Source organism: Pungitius pungitius, chromosome 21 (assembly GCF_949316345.1).
Source record: "Pungitius pungitius chromosome 21, fPunPun2.1, whole genome shotgun sequence".
Lineage (NCBI taxonomy): Eukaryota > Metazoa > Chordata > Actinopteri > Perciformes > Gasterosteidae > Pungitius > Pungitius pungitius.
In genome coordinates this window covers 13,217,769-13,238,051 of record NC_084920.1, presented here as the reverse complement: position 1 = coordinate 13,238,051, position 20,283 = coordinate 13,217,769, and the positions used below count along the sequence as shown (strand labels likewise).

At 45.2% G+C, this 20,283-nt stretch overlaps 3 protein-coding genes and 2 long non-coding RNA genes across 5 annotated transcripts in view; all 5 read left to right on the top strand.

The window, feature by feature from the left end:
• Nucleotides 1-274: 274 nt before the first annotated feature.
• LOC134107907 (uncharacterized) lies at nucleotides 275-1,139 on the top strand. The gene is made up of 3 exons (XR_009942885.1): nucleotides 275-390; nucleotides 491-556; nucleotides 640-1,139. It is a non-coding gene; the product is annotated as an uncharacterized LOC134107907 (long non-coding RNA).
• A 708-nt stretch (nucleotides 1,140-1,847) lies between these two features.
• Nucleotides 1,848-4,297, top strand: LOC134107906 (uncharacterized). The gene is made up of 2 exons (XM_062560245.1): nucleotides 1,848-3,783; nucleotides 4,271-4,297. The coding sequence occupies exons 1-2, from the start codon at nucleotides 2,287-2,289 to the stop codon at nucleotides 4,295-4,297; spliced, it is 1,524 nt and encodes a 507-aa protein (XP_062416229.1). The 5' UTR covers nucleotides 1,848-2,286.
• A 2,492-nt stretch (nucleotides 4,298-6,789) lies between these two features.
• Nucleotides 6,790-7,340, top strand: LOC134107869 (uncharacterized). Its single transcript, XR_009942843.1, has 3 exons — nucleotides 6,790-6,888; nucleotides 6,989-7,054; nucleotides 7,138-7,340. It is a non-coding gene; the product is annotated as an uncharacterized LOC134107869 (long non-coding RNA).
• A 2,059-nt stretch (nucleotides 7,341-9,399) lies between these two features.
• On the top strand, nucleotides 9,400-13,223 carry LOC119213111 (5-hydroxytryptamine receptor 3A-like). Its single transcript, XM_037464146.2, has 10 exons — nucleotides 9,400-9,439; nucleotides 9,850-10,010; nucleotides 10,113-10,157; nucleotides 10,253-10,362; nucleotides 10,881-11,050; nucleotides 11,173-11,333; nucleotides 12,112-12,322; nucleotides 12,421-12,561; nucleotides 12,785-12,870; nucleotides 13,005-13,223. Exons 1-10 carry the CDS (start codon nucleotides 9,400-9,402, stop codon nucleotides 13,221-13,223), a joined length of 1,344 nt encoding a protein of 447 aa, XP_037320043.2.
• A 1,421-nt stretch (nucleotides 13,224-14,644) lies between these two features.
• mrtfab (myocardin related transcription factor Ab) overlaps nucleotides 14,645-20,283 on the top strand; it is a 30,969-nt gene continuing 25,330 nt past the window's right edge. The window contains exons 1-3 of the mRNA XM_037463548.2: nucleotides 14,645-14,966; nucleotides 15,568-15,629; nucleotides 18,794-18,979. Coding sequence (XP_037319445.2) covers nucleotides 18,856-18,979 — 124 coding nt within the window. The 5' untranslated portion in view covers nucleotides 14,645-14,966; nucleotides 15,568-15,629; nucleotides 18,794-18,855. The remainder of the gene's footprint in view (nucleotides 14,967-15,567; nucleotides 15,630-18,793; nucleotides 18,980-20,283) is intronic.

Below are 20,283 nucleotides of genomic sequence, written 5' to 3'. Positions count from 1 at the left end.
CATGCAATCTGTGGCTTTAAATGGATCTCAGATCGATAGACAATTTAGACTTAGCTACACTAAAAATTACAATATTTATTTTGCGGTTGAGGAGTGCTCGTCCACTAGCCCGCCAGCGCCTATTTCATAATGGTCATTAAATGACCACAATCACTGCAAATCACTGCAGATATTTGTGAGCTTGATTAATATTTAATGATTATGTAGCCGGGTGAAGTGGGGGCAGGAGGGTTTTCGCGCTGCTTAACGTGCGGGCGTACTGCCACTTTAAGTGCAGGGAACACAGTTCACGCGGGATTTGTAGAACGGGACCTGGCGGCTACTTACAACAACAGACTATTGCAAGCTAGCATCGGCACTGCTCTAGAAGTGTTTGTTCAGCGGGTCAGCGTAAGTGTTTGTCTAATAATAACCCTGACTTACCATGTAAATTGTGAGTAATTAACTGTTCACCGAGTGTTCCTGGGTTATGTGCTACTGTCTCGTTTAGAGGGGAGATACAAGCTGCCGTGGATTGGGGTTTGCACGTGTATGGAGCCGTGCACTCCGGCGCCAAGTGAGTTCAGTGTTTTCTTTTGAAGGAACGACAGTAGTTTGGTACGAGGCCGATGTACATGTTCTTTGTCTCTGTTTAAACAGGAGAGAGTCGCTACTGTTGTTTTGTATGTTTTGCTATATTATGCTGTTTAAAGAAAAGCACACTGTTATTTGTGGACACTGTTCCAAAGTATTTTCTTAATTTGACCCATTAAGGCTGTGCTCCAGGAGTGCAGTCGGGGGAAATAAAGAACCCACATTAAAGAAAAATAAATTTATCTTAGTGTCCTGTCTCATCCTTTTAATCAGGCAACACTAATTTTGGTGTCAGAAGTGGGATCCCCGTCAAATTTATAGATCATAGTTGGACAGGGATAATACATATAAAACAACAGTAGTGGCTAAGAGGCCTCCAGATTCAGGATCAGAGAGGGTGACTACTGCCGTGAGGTGTCCCAGAAGCAGCAGGGTGGCGTGTGGTCAGGGCCCCCGGACGAGGGCAGCTGCATTGTTGCTGTAGACTGCGTGAAGAGAGGACCACGGGAAGTTGCCTTCTGAGAAGCTGCTGGACTGAGAAGCATCACGACTGTCAACGTGCTGCAGAAGGGGACATTTTGAAATGTCAGACGAGGAAGGGTGGGCGGCTGCCCCAACGGCCGGCCCCAGCCATCATGAGGACAACCCAGCTGTCCCCATGGCTGATCAGGGAGGTAACCTTGCGGTACAACTGCAGGCACAGATTTTGGAACTGGGAAAAAAACATGATGCTGTAATGTCAAGTATTGCTAACCTCGGTGATGTTCAACCAAGGTCAATTGTTTACATTCCAAGAGAAAAACAAATTGCGCCTTTTAGTGGGGAACAAGGGAAAGACATTCACACCGTTGATGAGTTCATAGAAGAGGTAGAGCGTACGATGAGAGCACGGGGCCTACAGGGGGAGGAGCAGGTGGACTTCATCTTCTCGCAGTTAAAGGGGTCAGCTCTGGAGGAGGTTAAGTTACGAGTGGGTGGACAGGTCAAGCAACCCAGTGACCTATTTTCATACTTGAGGGAGGCATTCAGAGAGAGACGTACTACACCACAACTCTTACATGCTTTCTATGCGCGCAGGCAGTTAGATGGGGAAGACTTGCGGGATTTTTCACATGCGCTCTCACATCTGCTCAATTCTGCCCTTCAACAGTCCCCTAACGCTGTAGGTGATGTACAGCTAGCACTTAGAGACCAGTTAATTGAAGGAGTACGTGACTCCACCCTTCGACGTGAGTTGCGCAGGCTTATTAGGGAGAAGCCGGGTTTAAGCCTGTTTGATGTGCGAGAAGAGGCAATGATGTGGACACTGGAAGACCGGCCTCACAGTACTAATGTGGCGAGGAGCCGAAATCTTGTGTGCTGTGACCCAGACAAGGGTTCAGGAGAAACAGATTTGGCCGGTAATGCACAGACTGACTTGACCACCACTCTGCAGGACGTAGTTAAAATAATTGCGCAGCAGGGTAAAGCAATTAGTGAGCTAACCAACGCAGTCCGTGATCTCACAACCCACCACACTAGTTCAGAAAGGGAAACCAAGGAGGTTCGATTTAAAATCAAGCCGAAGTATACAGATGACGGACAGCCGATTTGTCTACGATGCGAGGGGGTTGGACACATGGCCAGACAATGCAATCGACCACGTGACGCAGGAGGATCTCCTATTGGTCAGCCTAATCCTGCGGTTCAGGGAAACAGGAACCCTCCATTGCTATGAGCTGGGCAATGCGAGGCAAGTCAAAAGGCTCAAAGGACGTCCTCACCAAAGAACGGTTTCTACGACATGCTGTAGGCAAATGCCCTGAGGTAGACATCCAGATTGGTGGAGTTCTGCTTAGGTGCCTACTGGACACAGGTAGTAACGTAAGCACGTTGACAGAAAGCTTCTTCAGAGATCACCTGCATGGGGAAGATGAAGATATGCATTGTACCGCTAAATGGCTTAAAATCACAGCAGCCAATCAGTTACCTCTTCCCTACTTAGGCTATGTTGAGCTAGATGTGCAGGTGATGGGATTCAACATTCCAGAGTGTGGATTCTTAATAATCCGAGACGATAATACCAAACGAGCAGATTCATCTCCACCTGGCATTATTGGGATGAATATTGCAAAAAGGTGTCGACAGATGGTAATGTCAGAGTTTGACACAGCTCTACAGGGAGTGCTGGATTCTGATTGGAGAGACGCTTTTCATCAAATGCAGGGGGCAGAACTTGCCGGAAAAGTGTCTACAGCCCATGTGGCAGGAAAACAGAAAGTGCATATACCTGCTTCAGCTATTGTTACAGTTCATGCAAGGGGGCTCAGGAAGTCGCTGCGTAGGGGCTCCAGCATGCTGCTTGAGCCAGGGCCTACGCCACTGCCTGGCGGGTTGATTGTGTTCCCCACAGTGGTTTCAGCCGACAGTCAGGTGTTCCCGGTCCAAGTGGTCAACTTCTCTCCGGAGGATGTGTGGTTATCCCCGAAGACGAGGTTAGGTGTCCTCAGTCAGTGTCAGTGTGTGGACGGCGACCCCTGCGAGGTAAAGTTTCAGCGTATCACCGCTGACCACGAGGAAGTGACGATTGACCGGAAGGATGATCATGGAGGTGACAGCGACATACAGAACCTATTAAAGCAGCTACACCTAGGAGGTACGCTAGAACAACAGGTGGAATTAGGAGAGCTTCTGATGAAGTATGCAGATGTGTTTGCAATTCATGATGAAGATCTTGGATACACTGATACGGTGAAACATGAAATCCCCGTGGTTGACGAGACGCCAGTTTCACAGCCGTACCGGCGCATTCCCCCTAATCAGTACAAGGAGGTCAGGGAACATATTTCTGAACTGCTGAGAAAAGGCGTGATTCAAGAAAGTTCAAGCTCCTATGCCTCGCCTATTGTGTTGGTGCGCAAGTCTGATGGAAGTTTAAGACTATGTGTGGATTACAGGAGGCTGAACCTGAAGACCAGGCGTGATGCATTTCCACTGCCCCGAATTGATGAAACTTTAGACGCCCTGAGTGGCGCAAAGTTCTTCTCGACAATCGACCTCGCCAGTGGATACCATCAGGTTGCTGTACACGAGAAGGATAGGAACAAAACTGCTTTCACTACACCATTCGGGCTCTATGAGTACCTGAGGATGCCTTTTGGGCTCTGTAACGCACCTGCAACCTTTCAACGCCTGATGCAGACTACAATGAGTGATCTTGTGTTGCAGATTGTATTGATCTACTTGGATGACTTGCTTGTGTTTTCATCAACATTTCAGGACCACTTGGTGAGGTTAGAGACAGTTTTCAAGAGGTTGAGAGAGACGGGGCTAAAAGTCAAAATGAAGAAGTGCCATTTCCTCCAACCTGAGGTCAGGTTTCTTGGCCACCAAGTTTCAGCTCAAGGTATTGGCACAGACCCTGACAAGATCGATGCAGTGAAGAAATGGCCCATCCCCAGTACTGTGAAAGAGCTGCGGTCATTTTTAGGGTTTTGCAGTTACTATAGGAGGTTCATTGGGGGTTTCTCCCAAATTGCAGGGCCCCTCCACGATGTTGTAAATGTTTGCATTAAAGAGAACAGTAATGCCAAGAAAAATGAGTTGTTCAAGTTAGCCTGGAAGCCACACTGCCTACAAGCTTTTGAACTCTTAAAAGAGAAGTTGACCAGCGCCCCCACACTGGGCTACGCAGACTTTAACTCCCCTTTTGTTCTAGAGACGGATGCTAGTATTCAAGGTCTAGGTGCAGTCCTGTACCAGGAGCAGGGGGGGAAGCGAAAAGTCATTGCTTATGCAAGCCGGAGGCTTAGAGGGGCTGAGAGGAATGACCAAAATTACAGCAGTATGAAATTGGAGCTCCTTGCTCTAAAGTGGGCAGTCACTGAAAAGTTTCGGAGTTATCTTCTGGGATCCAAATTCACAATCATTACAGACAATAACCCCTTGTGCCATCTCTCTACTGCCAATTTAGGGGCTATTCAACAGCGGTGGGTTGCTCAGCTTGCTGTATTTGATTTCGAAGTGAAGTATCGCCCGGGTAGGTGCAATTCTGCGGCTGATGCACTCTCCCGGAAACCAGCAGTCGATGAGCCAGAGCCTGAGAGTGAGGATGCAGAGTATGATGGGTGTGTGGCCATATGCAACTCACTTAGGACAGGGACAGCTCTGGGCCTGGATTTAATTGCGGCGGGGATTGAGTGTGGTAGGGTCAGGCGGCAATATGCATCTGAGGCAAGTGAGTTAGCAACATGTGAGCTAGCTCAGAATAACACACCAACCTTGCCAGGATATTCTAACACAGAACTACAGAAGTTTCAAGCTTCAGACCCGACACTAAGTGTAGTGAGAGTGTGTTGGAGCAGACGGAAGAAACCTACTTTCCATGAGAGAAAGGGTTTATCTAAGACGGTTCGCTCTTTGCTGAAACAGTGGTCACGGATCAGTGAAAAGGATGGACTCCTGTACCGTGTTATTGAAGATGTCCATGCTGGAAAGGTTGAACAGCTTTTGTTGCCGACCTCGCTCAAAGAGCAAGTTCTTAAAAGTGTGCACGACCAGATGGGGCATCAGGGCATTGAACGGACATTGGCTCTGCTGAGACAGAGATGTTTTTGGGTGGGCATGCATGGGGATGTAGAGCAGTGGGTGAAGAGATGTCAGAGGTGTGTTTTGACAAAAATGCCCCAGCCAAAAATTCAAGCACCCCACATTCCATTTTTGGCTACTCGTCCCCTGGAGGTTGTTGCAATGGACTACACCACACTGGAACGTGCCACAGACGGTCGGGAGAATGTACTTGTGATGACTGATGTGTTCACCAAATTCAGCCAGGCTTTTGCTACGCGAGACCAGAAAGCAGATACCACCGCTAAGGTAATTCTGAAAGAATGGTTCATGAAGTATGGTGTGCCTGAGCGGCTACACTCCGATCAGGGAAGAAACTTTGAAAGCGCAGTGATTGCTGAACTGTGCAAGTTGTACGGGGTGAAGAAAACACGAACAACACCTTACCATCCCCAAGGCAACCCACAGTGTGAGAGGTTTAATAGGACCCTGCACGACCTTCTGCGCTCACTTCCCCCTGAAAAGAAGCGACGTTGGCCTGAACACCTGCCCGAGCTTGTGTACGCATATAATGTCACCCCACACTCGACTACAGGTTACCCACCATATTTTTTACTGTTTGGTGTTCTCCCGCACCTTCCCGTTGACGCACTGTTAGGGCAAGTAGAGGTGAAGCACGACCAAACTGACTGGTTAGCTGTACACCAAGAGCGTCTCCGGGATGCATGTGAGAGAGCAAGGGAGTGTGCTGAGCGAAAGGCTGCAGAGAGGGTCGCTCACCAACAGGAGAAGGTGTACTGCCCACCGGTCGAGGTGGGACAACTGGTCTATCTCCGCCACCGACCACCAGGAAGGAATAAGATCCAGGACTCTTGGGGCCCCACTGTGTACAAAGTTGTGGATATCCAAGGTAGCACATATACGGTGGAGACACTGGAGGGAGGACCGGTGAAGAGGGTGCATAGGTCCAACTTGCAACCATGTGTGGCACCTCCACCAGCACCGAGACGTCGCCATCAGGCAGTGGCTCTGGGGGATGAACTCATTGCAAGTCCAGAGTCCGAGATTCCTGTTCCTGAGTTTGTAGTGGTAGAGAAGGTGTATTTTCCAGCATCTAAAGGTGCGGCAACTCCGGAAGGTGATAACCTGGGCCTGACCGAGGGATTGGAGAGTCAACTGGATAATGTGGCTGATGGTTGGGATCTGCTCCCACCGGAAAGGCGTGAACCAACTGATCACAATGTGGAGGAGAAATCAGGACCCTGTCCTGAACTCATGTTGGAGGAACCCAGTTCACAGGTTGAGGGTTTGGCGGTGAGGCCGGGGCCTACGCCAAGGAAAGGGAACGATGGAAATGTTGACGTTGACATGCTCACCCCTCAACTGCGCAGAAGTGAGAGGAAAACGGCCGGGTTACACCAAAACCCATTTAACTTGCCTAGATCATCTTGCCATGCGTTGTCTTTTAGTCCTGATACACTCTCCGAGCTCTTAGCTGGTATGGTCCTCTACACTTCAAAGCTTCAGGGAAGCATAGAGGGGCAGGAGGTCACCGGGGACGTTGACTCGTAGCAGGGGAGAATGTAGCCGGGTGAAGTGGGGGCAGGAGGGTTTTCGCGCTGCTTAACGTGCGGGCGTACTGCCACTTTAAGTGCAGGGAACACAGTTCACGCGGGATTTGTAGAACGGGACCTGGCGGCTACTTACAACAACAGACTATTGCAAGCTAGCATCGGCACTGCTCTAGAAGTGTTTGTTCAGCGGGTCAGCGTAAGTGTTTGTCTAATAATAACCCTGACTTACCATGTAAATTGTGAGTAATTAACTGTTCACCGAGTGTTCCTGGGTTATGTGCTACTGTCTCGTTTAGAGGGGAGATACAAGCTGCCGTGGATTGGGGTTTGCACGTGTATGGAGCCGTGCACTCCGGCGCCAAGTGAGTTCAGTGTTTTCTTTTGAAGGAACGACAGTAGTTTGGTACGAGGCCGATGTACATGTTCTTTGTCTCTGTTTAAACAGGAGAGAGTCGCTACTGTTGTTTTGTATGTTTTGCTATATTATGCTGTTTAAAGAAAAGCACACTGTTATTTGTGGACACTGTTCCAAAGTATTTTCTTAATTTGACCCATTAAGGCTGTGCTCCAGGAGTGCAGTCGGGGGAAATAAAGAACCCACATTAAAGAAAAATAAATTTATCTTAGTGTCCTGTCTCATCCTTTTAATCAGGCAACAATTAAAAGCTCAGACTGCTTGTGTGTCACAAGTGGGTCATAAAAGATACGATATTTACACTGCTTTATCCAAAGAATGAGATTGATACGGTGTCTATATACAGTGCTTTGCACAGGTTTTTATCCCATTGGACCGTTTCCCATTTTGGACTGTTACAAACTGCAACACAAATAGACTTAATTGATCAACTCAACGTGCATAGTATAGTACCCAGACATCTTCTGGTTGCATTAGTATTCACCGCGCCGAGTCAGTATTTGGTAGAACTCTCTTTCACTGCAATTGCACCTGCAAACCTTTTGCAGGTCATTTTCTCCTGGTTGTGCTTGTCAGTGTATCCTTTACTATTTCGTTGACTTCAAAGCTAAATAAGCACTCCGAGGTGTTAAAGAGTTGACGTTGGACCCATCTGCTCTGTGGAGAAATGTTAATGGGAAAGGGAGAAAAGAAAAAAGGGTATTGCAGTTTGCTAGTTCGGAGACAGGTATAGTGCTCTGTAAATATTTGTTTGCAGCTTTGCAACCTGTCACCCTATATTCATGCCCTAATAGAGGTCAATTTGACTTGGTTTTCTTTAAACTATAGAAGGGGTATGATACTGCTTTTATAGAATCACAAGCACCTACAATGTGGAAGGGGATCTGATCATTTAAAGGCCACCACAGTGTACTCAGGATAAGGGTCAACTTTAACTTTGGTGATAATTTATCAAATTTAAAACTATATACATTCACTGTCACGACCCACTTTGGAGTAAGAAAAATGTTCATGCACCACCGCCCAAAAGCAAACCCAAAGCAACTGTGCACCTGGTGAAGGTGGATCTGAGTACTTGGTATTTTCTCACTGAATGAAGTTCTTAAGTCCAAAACCACAGATGTTATGAGGAATGTGAGTTTATTCATTTAACCACGTCTCACGATATCTCGATACACGATTTCATCACAATATGATCCTATTAAGAAACAACAACTCGTATAGAACTATTTCGCAGCACTATCTGACAGCAATGCTGTTTGTCCTCAGAGTTTGAAGTGGTTGGATCTGCAAGTTCTGCAGCACATGAGAGGTCTTTTCAATGAGGTTGATCGTGCCCGAGCGAAACGCCTTTTAAGGGAAAAAAGCTCAGAATCCTTCTTTTTTCATTTCAGCCTCCAAATAAATTCCTCAGATGCATTTAATTTTACTCAAGAGGAAACAGGGTCAACTTGATGAAATTCTTCTGCCGCTTGATACAATCTTTTTTTACCACCACAGAGCTCAATTTGTAATTCTGCCATCAGTATAAATACCTTGTGATCCCCTATGAACTGAAAATATTTCTTCTTGCCTTATTTGCATTTGACATATTTGTTTTGTAATTATTTTTTCCTTTTACATAAATTATATTCACTGTTTTCCAGCACAAAAGTATCTTCTTTGCTGTGGCAAACCCTGGCTCTCCATAGGAAACATTTGATAAGCTTTTAACAAGCAAATAAATGAACCATGATATTAAACAAGATAAATGTTTCATATGGATATAATTTAGGCCAAAACCATTCTATAAAAAACCCTTCTATAAAAACTGAAAACTGCACCAGCAAAGTCACATGCTGTCCAAACAGAGAGTTTATAGACACACAATAAATCTGTTTTTTTTACTCGTTGCCCTTACCACAATGTCATTACCACGTTGTTTGGTGATCAAGTTTTGCTTTAATTGAATTCCACTTTCTCGTGTGATGTAAACGTCTGTTTTTTTTTATCTGTTCAGTGTCAAACGAGATGACATTATATGTCCTTTCAGATGGATGAATCCTCTCCACCTGCCTTTTCCTCAGGTTTATTATTTGGTTCCATCAATCTCACATGTGAGACAAACCAAAGCCCGCTAACCAATTCAATGTCAGCTCTTGTTGTCCGACTTGGGAGGGGTTTCTCACCGCAGGAAGTGCTCCTTCATTCATTTAGCGAAGCTCTGGTCGGTTGAAGTCACAGATTCAGGTCTTGTCTTGCAGAAGGGACGCACACACACACACACACGCACACACACGCACAGCAGCAGACATGATGCACCTGGCTTTTCTCCTCCTGATCATCTTCACAGGTAAGAATTTGTGCTGCGAGCATTCTTGATGGTGTTCATGTGTTTGACACTTGGACATTATTTCTGGTTGTGTTTGAGAATATGACCCCGAATGGTCAAAGTCAAAGCCAAAACCTCTTTGGATTTGACTGCCTTAACGCTGCTGTTTATTCTTTTAATGTTTTCACAATAGTGCTTCATTTAAAAGAGGAAGCCTTCCTCTTATCAGGGCATTTATGATCTGATGAATGTACAGAGAATATTAGTCAATTGTGTTCTGTGTCCACAAGCTTAGAATATAATGGAAATACATGTATTTTTTGTTAAATGCAAAAGAAGAAAAATCAAGCAAAAAAATGCTCAGAATATCATTGCTTAATAATGTGGTGATGTTCTCATAAAAGTTCTTCTAAAAGACGTTTTAGACACAGATGGGTCGTCCTCTCAGAAGGTGTGCAGCTACCAGGATGTAGTGGAGTACCTGAACTTCACCCGAGACAACAGCGTGTTCAAAATGACCCGACCCGTTCTGGACCACAAACGCCCCACGGTGGTGCAGCTGGACATCATCCTCTTTGCCCTCCTGGCTGTAGTCAGTGCCGCTTTACCGTGTTTGTGTATCATTCTCCTGATTCATGTTGTTTATGTTGTTTAAGTTTAAGCAGTTCATTAACCAGAGTCTGTTTATTCCCAGATTGAGAAAACGCAAACCTTTAGTCCTTTTATCTGGGTAATCATGGTGAGTTTGAATTTTTTTAAATGGTGACTCTCCAGTTGTCATCAACAGCTCACCGTCTGTCATTTTTCTGTTAATTGACCTTCCATTTAATGCAGAAGTGGAACAATGAACGCATCTCATGGGACCCAGCTCAGTTTTGTGGAATCACTCAGATTTCGATTCCTAAGGAAATGCTCTGGAAACCAGACCTCTTCATCTATGAAATGTGAGCCAGCAGCACACACTGATGTCCGACTGTGGTTTATTAATAGATATGTGCAAAACCAGCATCAACATTGTTCATTTCAAATTGCAGCTGCTACCCCCATTGTGGCCTTCATGCTAAGCTAAGCTAAAACGCTGACATTTCATCACAAAGTAATCCTTTTAGAGGTGAGGCGGAAACTGCCAATGGTCATCTGAAAAAAAAAGAAATGAAAGGGCACCTGAAAGAGAAATGGATTTGATGGACTACACATGTGTAACTGGAGAAGAGAGAGACAAAGGGAAAAGCAAAGGTTTGGTGGAGAATGGGAGGTGTCTCTTAAAAACACAGCAGCTTTTATACTATTGTGACGAGCAATACAATAAATCAGCAAACACATTATCTTTGGGTGGTGACAGGAGGAGCTCCATCTTTTATTCCTTCAGTTAATGATTGATGGGAAATACCTTGTGGTTTTAAGTTCTTACAAGCATAACATGGAAGAAATTTCAGTGTGTGTGTGTGTGTGTCTCTCTCAGGACGCAGAAGGATGAATCCCCTCAGAATCCGTACATGTACGTGTCCTACGACGGGACCGTCTCCTCTGAGGAGGAAATGAAGGTGGTCAGCACTTGTGAAATGGACGTCCACAAGTTCCCCTTCGACATACAGAGATGCAACATCTCCATCGGCTCCGCCGTGCACTGCGGTGAGTGCGCGTGCGCGTGCGACCGTGCGGCTCAGGACAGGAGGGGCGTGGGGGGGGGGGGGGCGGAATCTGCCTTCCTCCCACAACGTCCTTTCACTCGGACTTTCTCCCCCTCTCCTCAGTTGATGAGATCCGTGTCTTTCCGTTCTCCAACTCGTCTCGGGCCACCCAGTTTTCCCGAGAGGTGATAAGGACTCAGGGAGAGTGGGAGTTCCTCCAGCTGACCGTCACCAGTCAAAATTTCACCACCGACGACAGACAGTGGGAATACCTCATATACACTGTATGTATTTATGTATATACACAGGTTACATAATATTACACTCTTGTTTTGGCGGTAGAGCTAGTTTTGTCTCTGGATACTTTTGACTTTTACTTCATCAAGTCGTAAACACGATGCAGTTAACCATGTCTCGATTTAACCTCGATTTCTGAAGGCCAGGAAACTATAACTTTAGCTTTATGTATAAAGGTGTTTCTGGTAATCGAAAAAGGAGATTCAAGGTTTATTAAATAGGGTCTCAGGGACACTTCGGCATGGCACATGGGGCAGCTGGGACTTGAGCCACCAACCTTGCATCTACCAGCACGTCACACTACTCCATGCGCCACCATCGCACCATCAGACAACCTGTCCGTGGATCAGTTAGATGTCGCTAACTTTGCAAACTTTGTCTTTAATAATATCAAGGTCTTAGGTCTTTTCTGACAACATTGCAGAGGGATCTGATTAATGTGCGAGGAGCAGGGTGTAAAGTAAAAAACATGTAACTTGATGTTGCCACTAGGTGGCGCTATGACTTTGTTTGTGTGGAATTGATGTCGTTCTGATTTACATACCGAGAGAAGTAAGCCAAAGTATTTATAGATTTTTACTATGTCAATTGACTATGACAATATGAAGTATATTTGGTTAATAAAAATGTATATACTTTGTGTTACTTCTCTTTTTTTTATTTATAATAATTTTTATAATGTTTATAATAAACAAATGAGTTTACACAAGTAAAATAATTTTGACCCCGCCGATCTTGTCTGACCTTTGCACTTATCTTTCCTAGTGCACCATGAAGAGGAGGCCACTCCTCCACGTCACCAACTTCTTGTTGCCCATCCTGTTCTTCCTGATTCTGGACCTCGCCTCCTTCTTCATCGAGGACCGCCGGGGAGAGAAGCTGGGCTTCAAAGTCACCATCCTGCTGGCCATCTCCATCCTGCTCCTCATCCTCAATGACATCCTGCCCTCCATGTCCAACAAGACTCCCCTCATAGGTAGAGACCACACGCTTGCAGGGCATTGTCAACGCATCGAGGGGTCAAGAGCTCAACAAAACAAAAACGGCAGTTATTGTTTGTTTTCCTCCGATCAGCCACCTACTGCATCGTGATTTTTGCTCTGATGCTGCTCAGCCTGCTGGAGACGATCTTGGTCACATATTTCATGGAGAAGGACTGTGCCTCCAAGGAGACGCTCCGGCTTAGGGAGAACAAGCAGGATACCTTCATCACAGGTGGGACGCAACTGGGCCTTGAAAGCTAATTTCATAGAACAGCTATTTTCTTATATAACCCAAATCTGATGACATTTTTTTGCTACTGTCATTGACTGATGACTACGGATGTTTTCTCTCTTGCATTTGGTCACAGGAATGTGATTAAAAAAAACACAATCCATGTGCTTTTCATATGCAGCCTTATTGTTAATCATATTTCCTATGAAAACCCATCTTTCAGAGGAGAAAAGAGAAACCTGCTGCTTGAGTAGCTGCAAAGCGTCAGGTGGTGAGAAACACACTGAATTGCTGCCGATGGTTCAAGAGGTAAAGACCAAGTCTGTTCCAATGAAACATCATTATCACAAAATAGGTGGTCAAAACTGGGTTTTAGATTTAAAAAATGTATTGTCTTATGAGGTGAATCATAATTCTGACTCAGTGACTCCTGGTGCTTGCAGGTTAACAACAGCGTTCAGGCCCGAGAGAGTGACACGTTGCTGCTGATCTCAGAGCAGCTGAAGGAGTTGCAGAACACTTTGAATCTGCACCTCATCTGGACACGGGACGGAGGGAAGTCCGACCTCTTGGCCACGAGAATCAACAGAGCATTTTTCCTTTTCTACATCACCACCGTGTCACTGTTCCTCACCCTCATCTTCATCGCATGGACCACTTAGACATGCAAAATAATACCTTGCTTCGTTTTTCATATTAAACCTTTAAGTCAACACACGCTGTATGTTTTTAATGTAGAATCTAGAAGTTGTGCCATGTTCGGTAGTTACATTGTGAATCTAGTTGATTAAGTTTAAATGAGATAATTTGATTTAAATTTGATTTGAATTTACTTTATCCTGTAGACTTGTGTGTTGATGAAGAAAAGGTCTCTGCAGAGCTGTCTAGTGCATTGCTTTTCATCACCAAAGTTAAAGGTCACTTTTATCCTGAGTAGGCCTACACTGTGATGGCCTTTATTGAGGTTTAAATGATCAGATCCGAAAAAACCGAATGCTGTACAGCTTATCATTGAACATTTAGGTGTGAGTGAATGATAGGAAAAATGGTTTAAGGTAAACTAAATTTTAGCACGGAACTTTTTTAAGAGGAGTTGTGAAAAGAAGCACATTGTTTTAAGTTTGAATTTACGTTTTTGTGTGAATTACCGACACCATTTAACTTGTCAGTTATAGAAGGAATGAATACCTTTAGTATAGGCCTCGACCGGTTGAGGGTCAATGTATAGCTAACTTATATATTAGATACATAATGCAAGGTGCTAAAAGCTCTGGTGGAGTTAAGACCCAGAGGCGTGTTGGAACCGTGATGGTTCACCTTTGGTTCACCTTTACATTTCTCAAAATGTATTGTCATGGGCTTGTTGTCGAGTTGACTAAATAACTTAAAGGCTGTTGACATGTGAGACCAGCAATATGATGTTGTTGCAGGAGATGGACTGGACTGGGTCATCTTATCAAGAGACCAGTCCATATTCCTTTTGCTGTCAGCCGAATTTTGAAGCTTCAGATTGGTAGCTGTTTTGGGAGATTTAAAAAAGTAACCTTTAAACTTTCCTCGCATGTTCAGGAAGGATTGCATGGTATTTGTGTTCAGGTGACATTGAAACATACACATTCAAACTCAAACAGTGACGAGAACACCTTAACATCGATTAGGAATAAGGAACACAGGGTTTAGGGCTCACATGAGTGTACAATGGACTTGAAAGTCACTTTGCAGTTCTGGACGTCAAAGGGAAATTTGTAAACTTCTGACCACCACCATGTTGCTCCGAAGGAAGACCTCTCCATTGTAGTCAAGAAGGAGATAAGGACTCACAGGGAGCTTATCAGTGTTTATCCTGAATGGTAACAAACACAAATTATTGAACTAAATTTCACATTATGTATTATCTATAATATTGTCAGATATGTGTCAGATAAGTTTGGACCACAAAACGATGTAAATGCAAAATAGAAATCAAGGGCACCGCCTTTACTTTTGTCGAGATGTCCACGCGGCTCCTGAAGTACACAAAGTTCCACACTGGGTGGAGACCGAGACCTCTCGAGTCTCCACTAAGCCGTGATTGCGTGTAACGTTGGTTCATAAATGTACATACAGCGTTGCACATATCTACACTTTTCTTTTCCGTCATGTTAAACACATCCCGTCACAGACAGAGGGACAGTGTTGGCTCTTATATCGGCGGCCGTGACGCAACTGCATCACCTATCGTTTCAACAGAGTCACAGTGAACAGGCTGCTGCTGCTGCTGTTGTTGTTGTGAGGTGAAGGAAGTGGGTCTCTGCTTCCCACGGAGAGGAGGGTTTTCCGGTTAAACTTTCCTTTGTGATTCCGAAGTGCCACGCCAACGCCGTTTACCCCCACGGACACAACGGCAAAAGTCGCGACCATGAAAAGTAAGCGTGAATAACACAACGTTACATTAGCTAGGTGGCGCCCCGGGATTAGCTAACATTAGCTAGCCGCTGGCTGGTTGTAGCGCTTGTGCTTGTCAGACATAGCATGCTAACGGTAGCTAGCTAACTTGGTGTGTCTTGACTGCTCTGCGGTCAACGGGGATGCCGAAGAGATTGCGGATGTAACCCGGTACCAACAGTGCTGTCGTGCTCGCTGTGCCGTTTGCGTGCAATTTGAAATAGTGGCCGCACTTTGACTTGGCTTTTGACTGTTCAGGTTAACTCCCACTCGGACAAGCTAACGCTAGCTTGGCTAGCTTGTCTGTGTTTTGGACGGTGACAGCAGCAGGCTTCGCTCCGTGACATCCGTGGAATGGGCCACCTGCAACGTGGATTCGTCTCGCCCCCGATTTACATGTTGTCGTTGATCTCATTTACTCAACAGGGGTCTCTTTCTTCACACCCCGTGGGTTACTCTGATCCTAAAACTTCCATTCAACGTCACATTCCGTTGAATAAAGAATGGAGAGCACATTTTTGCAGGCAGAAGTATCAGTTATTCTCTATTTACAATTTTCTTTATTGTTGTTTTCTTCAACAGAAGCGTCCAAGGCTGCGTCCTGGTGAGGTGCGAACCCCCTCATTCAGTATTCAGTGATCCAGGTAAGCAGCAGGCCGAGGTGGGGCTCCATGACCGGTTTCCCCATCACCTTTGTTGATTGTACTTCTTTGTGGTAGCTTCCCTTCTACGGGGGGTGGGGTCGGGTCGGGTGGGGGTGTCAAGACACTGGTTATCTGTGAAACCAAGATGTATATCTGAAAAACCAGTGGGGACAGGTACAGAGGAATGCTGGGGTGTACCAGTGCATGTTTGAACAGCAGCCCTCTGCTGGGAAAGTAAGGATGAGACAACATTTTTTTCCTACTTTTTAATTTGACACCATCGCCTCGGCCTCGGTGTGATCAGAGTTGTATTTCAATTCAATATGTATTTCAAATTAATATTATTTTATTTTGAGAGACCAAAATTGCAAATGACAAATTTGCCTCAGAAGGCTTTACAGTCTGTACACATGCGACATCCTCTGTCCCAAAACCCTCACATCGGCACAGGAAGAAAAAAAAAGGGAGAGAGAAAAAAATTAAGAAATGTATGTGTCAATATAGTGGATGTATCTCAGGGTATCCGAATGCGTTTATATATAAATGCATAAAATTGATTTTGCTTCATGAAGACGGGAACATTCTGCACCTCAAAGTGATGTGTAGTGCTGAGATCACATGACTCGATCCCCCTGCAAACAATTTCTTGCTGACAAATCACTCTAGACGAAACCGTCAATATGCATACAGTCCCGATGGCGTTGCGAGCAATGCATAGTTACCAGTGCTAGACAAGGTTCTGGCTTGCCTCGTTTCTCTGCAGAAATGTTTTTGTGCAGCTGTCTCCACTCACTGACTTACTCCTTAATCTAATGCAGGGATTTAAGTGCCACTGAATTTCCCCGTCATGGTATTTCCTCCCTGTTCCAGTAGTAACGCGTAGGAGTAGAAAGGCTTGTGCCTCCCTCAACTGGACTTGTTTTGGTTCATTAACATTTGCGACATGTTATTTCAGGGTTTTAATCCTCCTAATTAAGCTGAAATGTAGGCCTAGTTTCAGAACTTGCTGCATACTTTTAGGATGTGTTCATTGGCCGTCCAGTTGAAAAGTATCTCAGGTACCAAGGGAGGCCGATGAAGGATTTGAGTGACGCGTTGTTCAATAGGATATTTGTTTTGACATCACCATCTTGTCTTTATAATCTATCAAGATCTTCCTCATTCTGTACAAATTCTCTCAAATCCATAGACAACTTATATCGTCATTAGTTGGGAGGAGGCTGGGTAATGAACCGTAATACTTCTTTTGCCCTTTATGTAACACTGAGCATCAAATTGTGTCAATACAGTACAACTTTGGATATATTTTGAAATGACAATTTCTCAAACTGTAATTTGCATATTCTTCAGACATTTGAAAAATGTTCAATGAAAAATAAATGTCTTTTTTCAGGGTTGCATGACTCTAAAACACATATTTGCAGAAAGAGCTCAGCACACACAACCCGGCAGCAGGCCTGCCTTTTGAAAATAACCATTAGCAATGTTCCGCCCTAGTTGCTGGGCCTGGTCTGTACGTAGGTGTGTTTTTTAAGAGTAACACCTGGCTTTCTGCAGTAAATCAGGGAAATCCGTTCAAAGCAGGTACAAATAAGTCATCAAAACCTTCTCTTCACGTTACTTGGTAGCGAGTTTATGAAAATACATAATGAATATAAAAGCTGAGACCTTAGTTCCCCTCTATGCTTAACCAGTTTGTATTGTTATTTATCCATAACACATTCTGGCTCAGACTGCATGGACACAGATGTCAAAGGGTTTACGCATTTGGTGTCATATTAATGTAATGCAGAATGAATATTGGAACTCTATCAAAGAAGCTATTTTGACATGTCAGCGCAGTAAAAGCACATTAAAATGATGAGCTGAATTTCATTTCCATTGGTTCGGTCGCTGTCATTTAGAAAAGGGACTCTTGTTAATATCGTCACTAACACTTTCTTTCCTGACATGAGGAAGCGACATGTCTGGATGTTATCGGGCCTATTTTGCAAAAGCTATGTAAAACAGATATTTAGTTATTAAAATTCAAGTTTGAAACCAACACAACCTGATCGGAGTTTAATTGATCAGTTTACGTATTGGAAGATGACGTTATTGATCTGGGAATGATGTCATCATTTCAAGCTAAGCGTCTTTACTCCTGTGCCTGTATTCGTGACGACGGGTTTGGTCGATTGCTGTCTATATTCTGGTGTTTGTGTACTGTGAAATGTGCTGCTGTGTGACCATCGCCATGGAAACACTCTATTTCCCTCGCCGGCTTCAGACTTGAGTTAGTCTGCACAATGAGCCCCGTTTCAACTTTATACTCAACCGAAGTGGTCCCCAATGAGGACTTCCGTTGATTTCTAGATGCACGTCCTTAATTGCCTTCTTTTTATTGAAAATTCTACAGCTCTGAGGGGGGGGGGGGATTGTTGCACCGTTTAAACATGTGGAAATGGCTCTGATGTTGTTAAGAAAAACAATCCATAAGCAGGGCCCTGGTTTTCTGAAGCAGCGGCCACAGCAACAGTTGTAAAAACCCAAACATGCAAATTCTAATGGCTGATCTAATGGCAGCACTCCGTGTCCCGGGAGCGGTTCCTAGACTTGTGGCAGCCTGTAAAATGCCCCAAGATATCCTTTCTCTAAAGTTTTATTTTGTATCTCCCTGAAGACATAACACTGTTTTACAAAAGGAAGTGATAAAGCATGTCCTTTATTGGAGAATGGAGCATATGCAAGGAGTGGGAGGGGCCTTGCTAGGAAAAGGGAAAAAGCCAAGTTTTTCTTCCCTGACTCCACACTGCCTCGGGCGTGTTGGGGCCACACATAAATCTATTGCTCAATTTTAAAACCCAATGAAAATACCTCCTGGGGTCCGTAAGACGTTATCGATTTGTGATGAGCCGATGTTTTGCTACTTTGCATCAGGGACAAACACCACACTGCGAGAGTTTGTCCTCCACAGATACATCGTAAGCTGCTTACCTGTCAGATAATTAAATGTCAACCTCTGTGTCGGTGCTTAAGTCCAGCGTCCGGGATGCACCCAAAGGTAGATGTTGGATCAAAAACAACAACAACCCAAAACCAATGCATGTGGATTGTAATATATCTAGTACCTGTACTGAGGTACTGATTCCATGCCTTCTTCTTGCCCTGTTTTTTTGCTACAGGTATCTCCGTCACCCTGGCTACGATACACCCGCCCGAAGGGGAGCCGCTAGATCCTGCTAGCATGGAGGTCGCCGCGGCGCTAGGCTTGGTCCCGAGCCCCCAGAGCGAGGCGGTGACCTGCGAGCTCCAGGAGCTGACCCTTCATCCCGGACCGGTGCCCCGCCCTCTGCAGGAGAGGAAGAACGGTGGGTCTCTCTCTCTCTCCCCCCCCCCCCGAAGGAGCAGTTTCTGTGGGAAAGGCTCTCTCCTCCGGCTCAAGTGACTGACTCACTGGTGGCTTGTGTCCAACATATATCAGATGTGTCTGGACGTCTTGTTCATTTGTCAGCCGAGAGCCTACCTCGCCGCCGAGGGTGTGTGAGGAATCAGAGATGTGCAGATTCAAGTGTGTGTGTTTGTTTCTGTGTGCGAAGGCTGCGTGCAGGGACGTCTCTGGCAGGAAGGGAGTGGAGAAGCCGCTGTACCTAATTGACTTGCTCCTCTGCTCTAACCTCTCGTTACAGTAGATTAGACTGAGCTGCACATTAGCTGTGTGGATTTAAGTTTTAAATAGTAGCTTCCTTTTGATTGGAATCACGTTGAAAGAGCTGATTTGTTGCTGATTTTGTTGCATTGAGAGTTCTTGAATGCGTGTTTTTAATTCAAGCTTAATCTCCTTTTCCTGCCGTCGTGGACTAAGCTGAATAGACGTGGGCCAATAGCTAAATCCAAAAATCTGTTTAGTCAATCAGCAATTAAGTGTTTGGGTCTCTTTTTTTTATCGGAAATCTAAAAAAAGTTCTGTCTTGTCTAGGGTTGGGTATCGAGAATCGAGAATCGAATGTAATCGGAACTAGCTTTGCGATTTACCCGGTATCGTTCAAAAGTTTAAAATTCGATTCCTTGTTTCGATTCTCAGTCCGCCGGCGCCGACCGGAAATAGAAACCGCTGAACACCAACGAAGAAGCGTCCACCGGAAGTGTTGGCGTAACAGCGCGATCGAACATGTGTAGCGTGCGTCGGCGGTCCAAAGTGTAGTTACACTTTTCGAAACAAACCGAAAACTTGGCAAAAAACTCCCGGTTGTTGTGAAGTTGCGACGCATCAGACGAGTGCGCGCGGTGGTGCGGGGGTGGCCCGAGCGGAGCGGCCCTATCTGTTAAAATGAGCAGTGAGGCTGGCGCTGCAAAGAAAAAAAAAGGTTGTACTAGCACTCCCCGCGTCGCCCGCCAGCAGCCCCCCGTCAGCGAAAGTGTCCCTGATTTGAGGTTGGGAGAGTTGCGCGCCCCCCCCCTCCGTGTGCCCCGTGTTTGACGCGCTGCCTCTTCCTCTGATTCCAAGGGTTCGTCCATCAGTGGGAGCAAGGTAACGTTTAAGTACCTGCAGTATCACACACTCACGTGTAAATGTGTTTTTGTGAGGTTTCAAAAATAAAGAAAGTGAAAGTGTACCCCTGTTATTTATAATGTTTATACAATATTCAAGTTCATAGTTTGATATTCATATTGT

What these genes read in the sequence shown, in the direction of transcription:
- LOC134107906 (XM_062560245.1), top strand. Translation starts at nt 2,287, where the DNA reads ATGAGCTGGGCAATGCGAGGCAAGTCAAAAGGCTCAAAGGACGTCCTC. An exon ending in GTGATCTTGTGTTGCAGATT is followed by an intron (nt 3,784 to 4,270) that starts GTATTGATCTAC and finishes CTTTTGTTCTAG; the next exon opens with AGACGGATGCTAGTATTCAA.
- LOC119213111 (XM_037464146.2), top strand. Translation starts at nt 9,400, where the DNA reads ATGATGCACCTGGCTTTTCTCCTCCTGATCATCTTCACAG. An exon ending in CAACAAGACTCCCCTCATAG is followed by an intron (nt 12,323 to 12,420) that starts GTAGAGACCACA and finishes TCCTCCGATCAG; the next exon opens with CCACCTACTGCATCGTGATT. An exon ending in TGCTGCCGATGGTTCAAGAG is followed by an intron (nt 12,871 to 13,004) that starts GTAAAGACCAAG and finishes TGGTGCTTGCAG; the next exon opens with GTTAACAACAGCGTTCAGGC.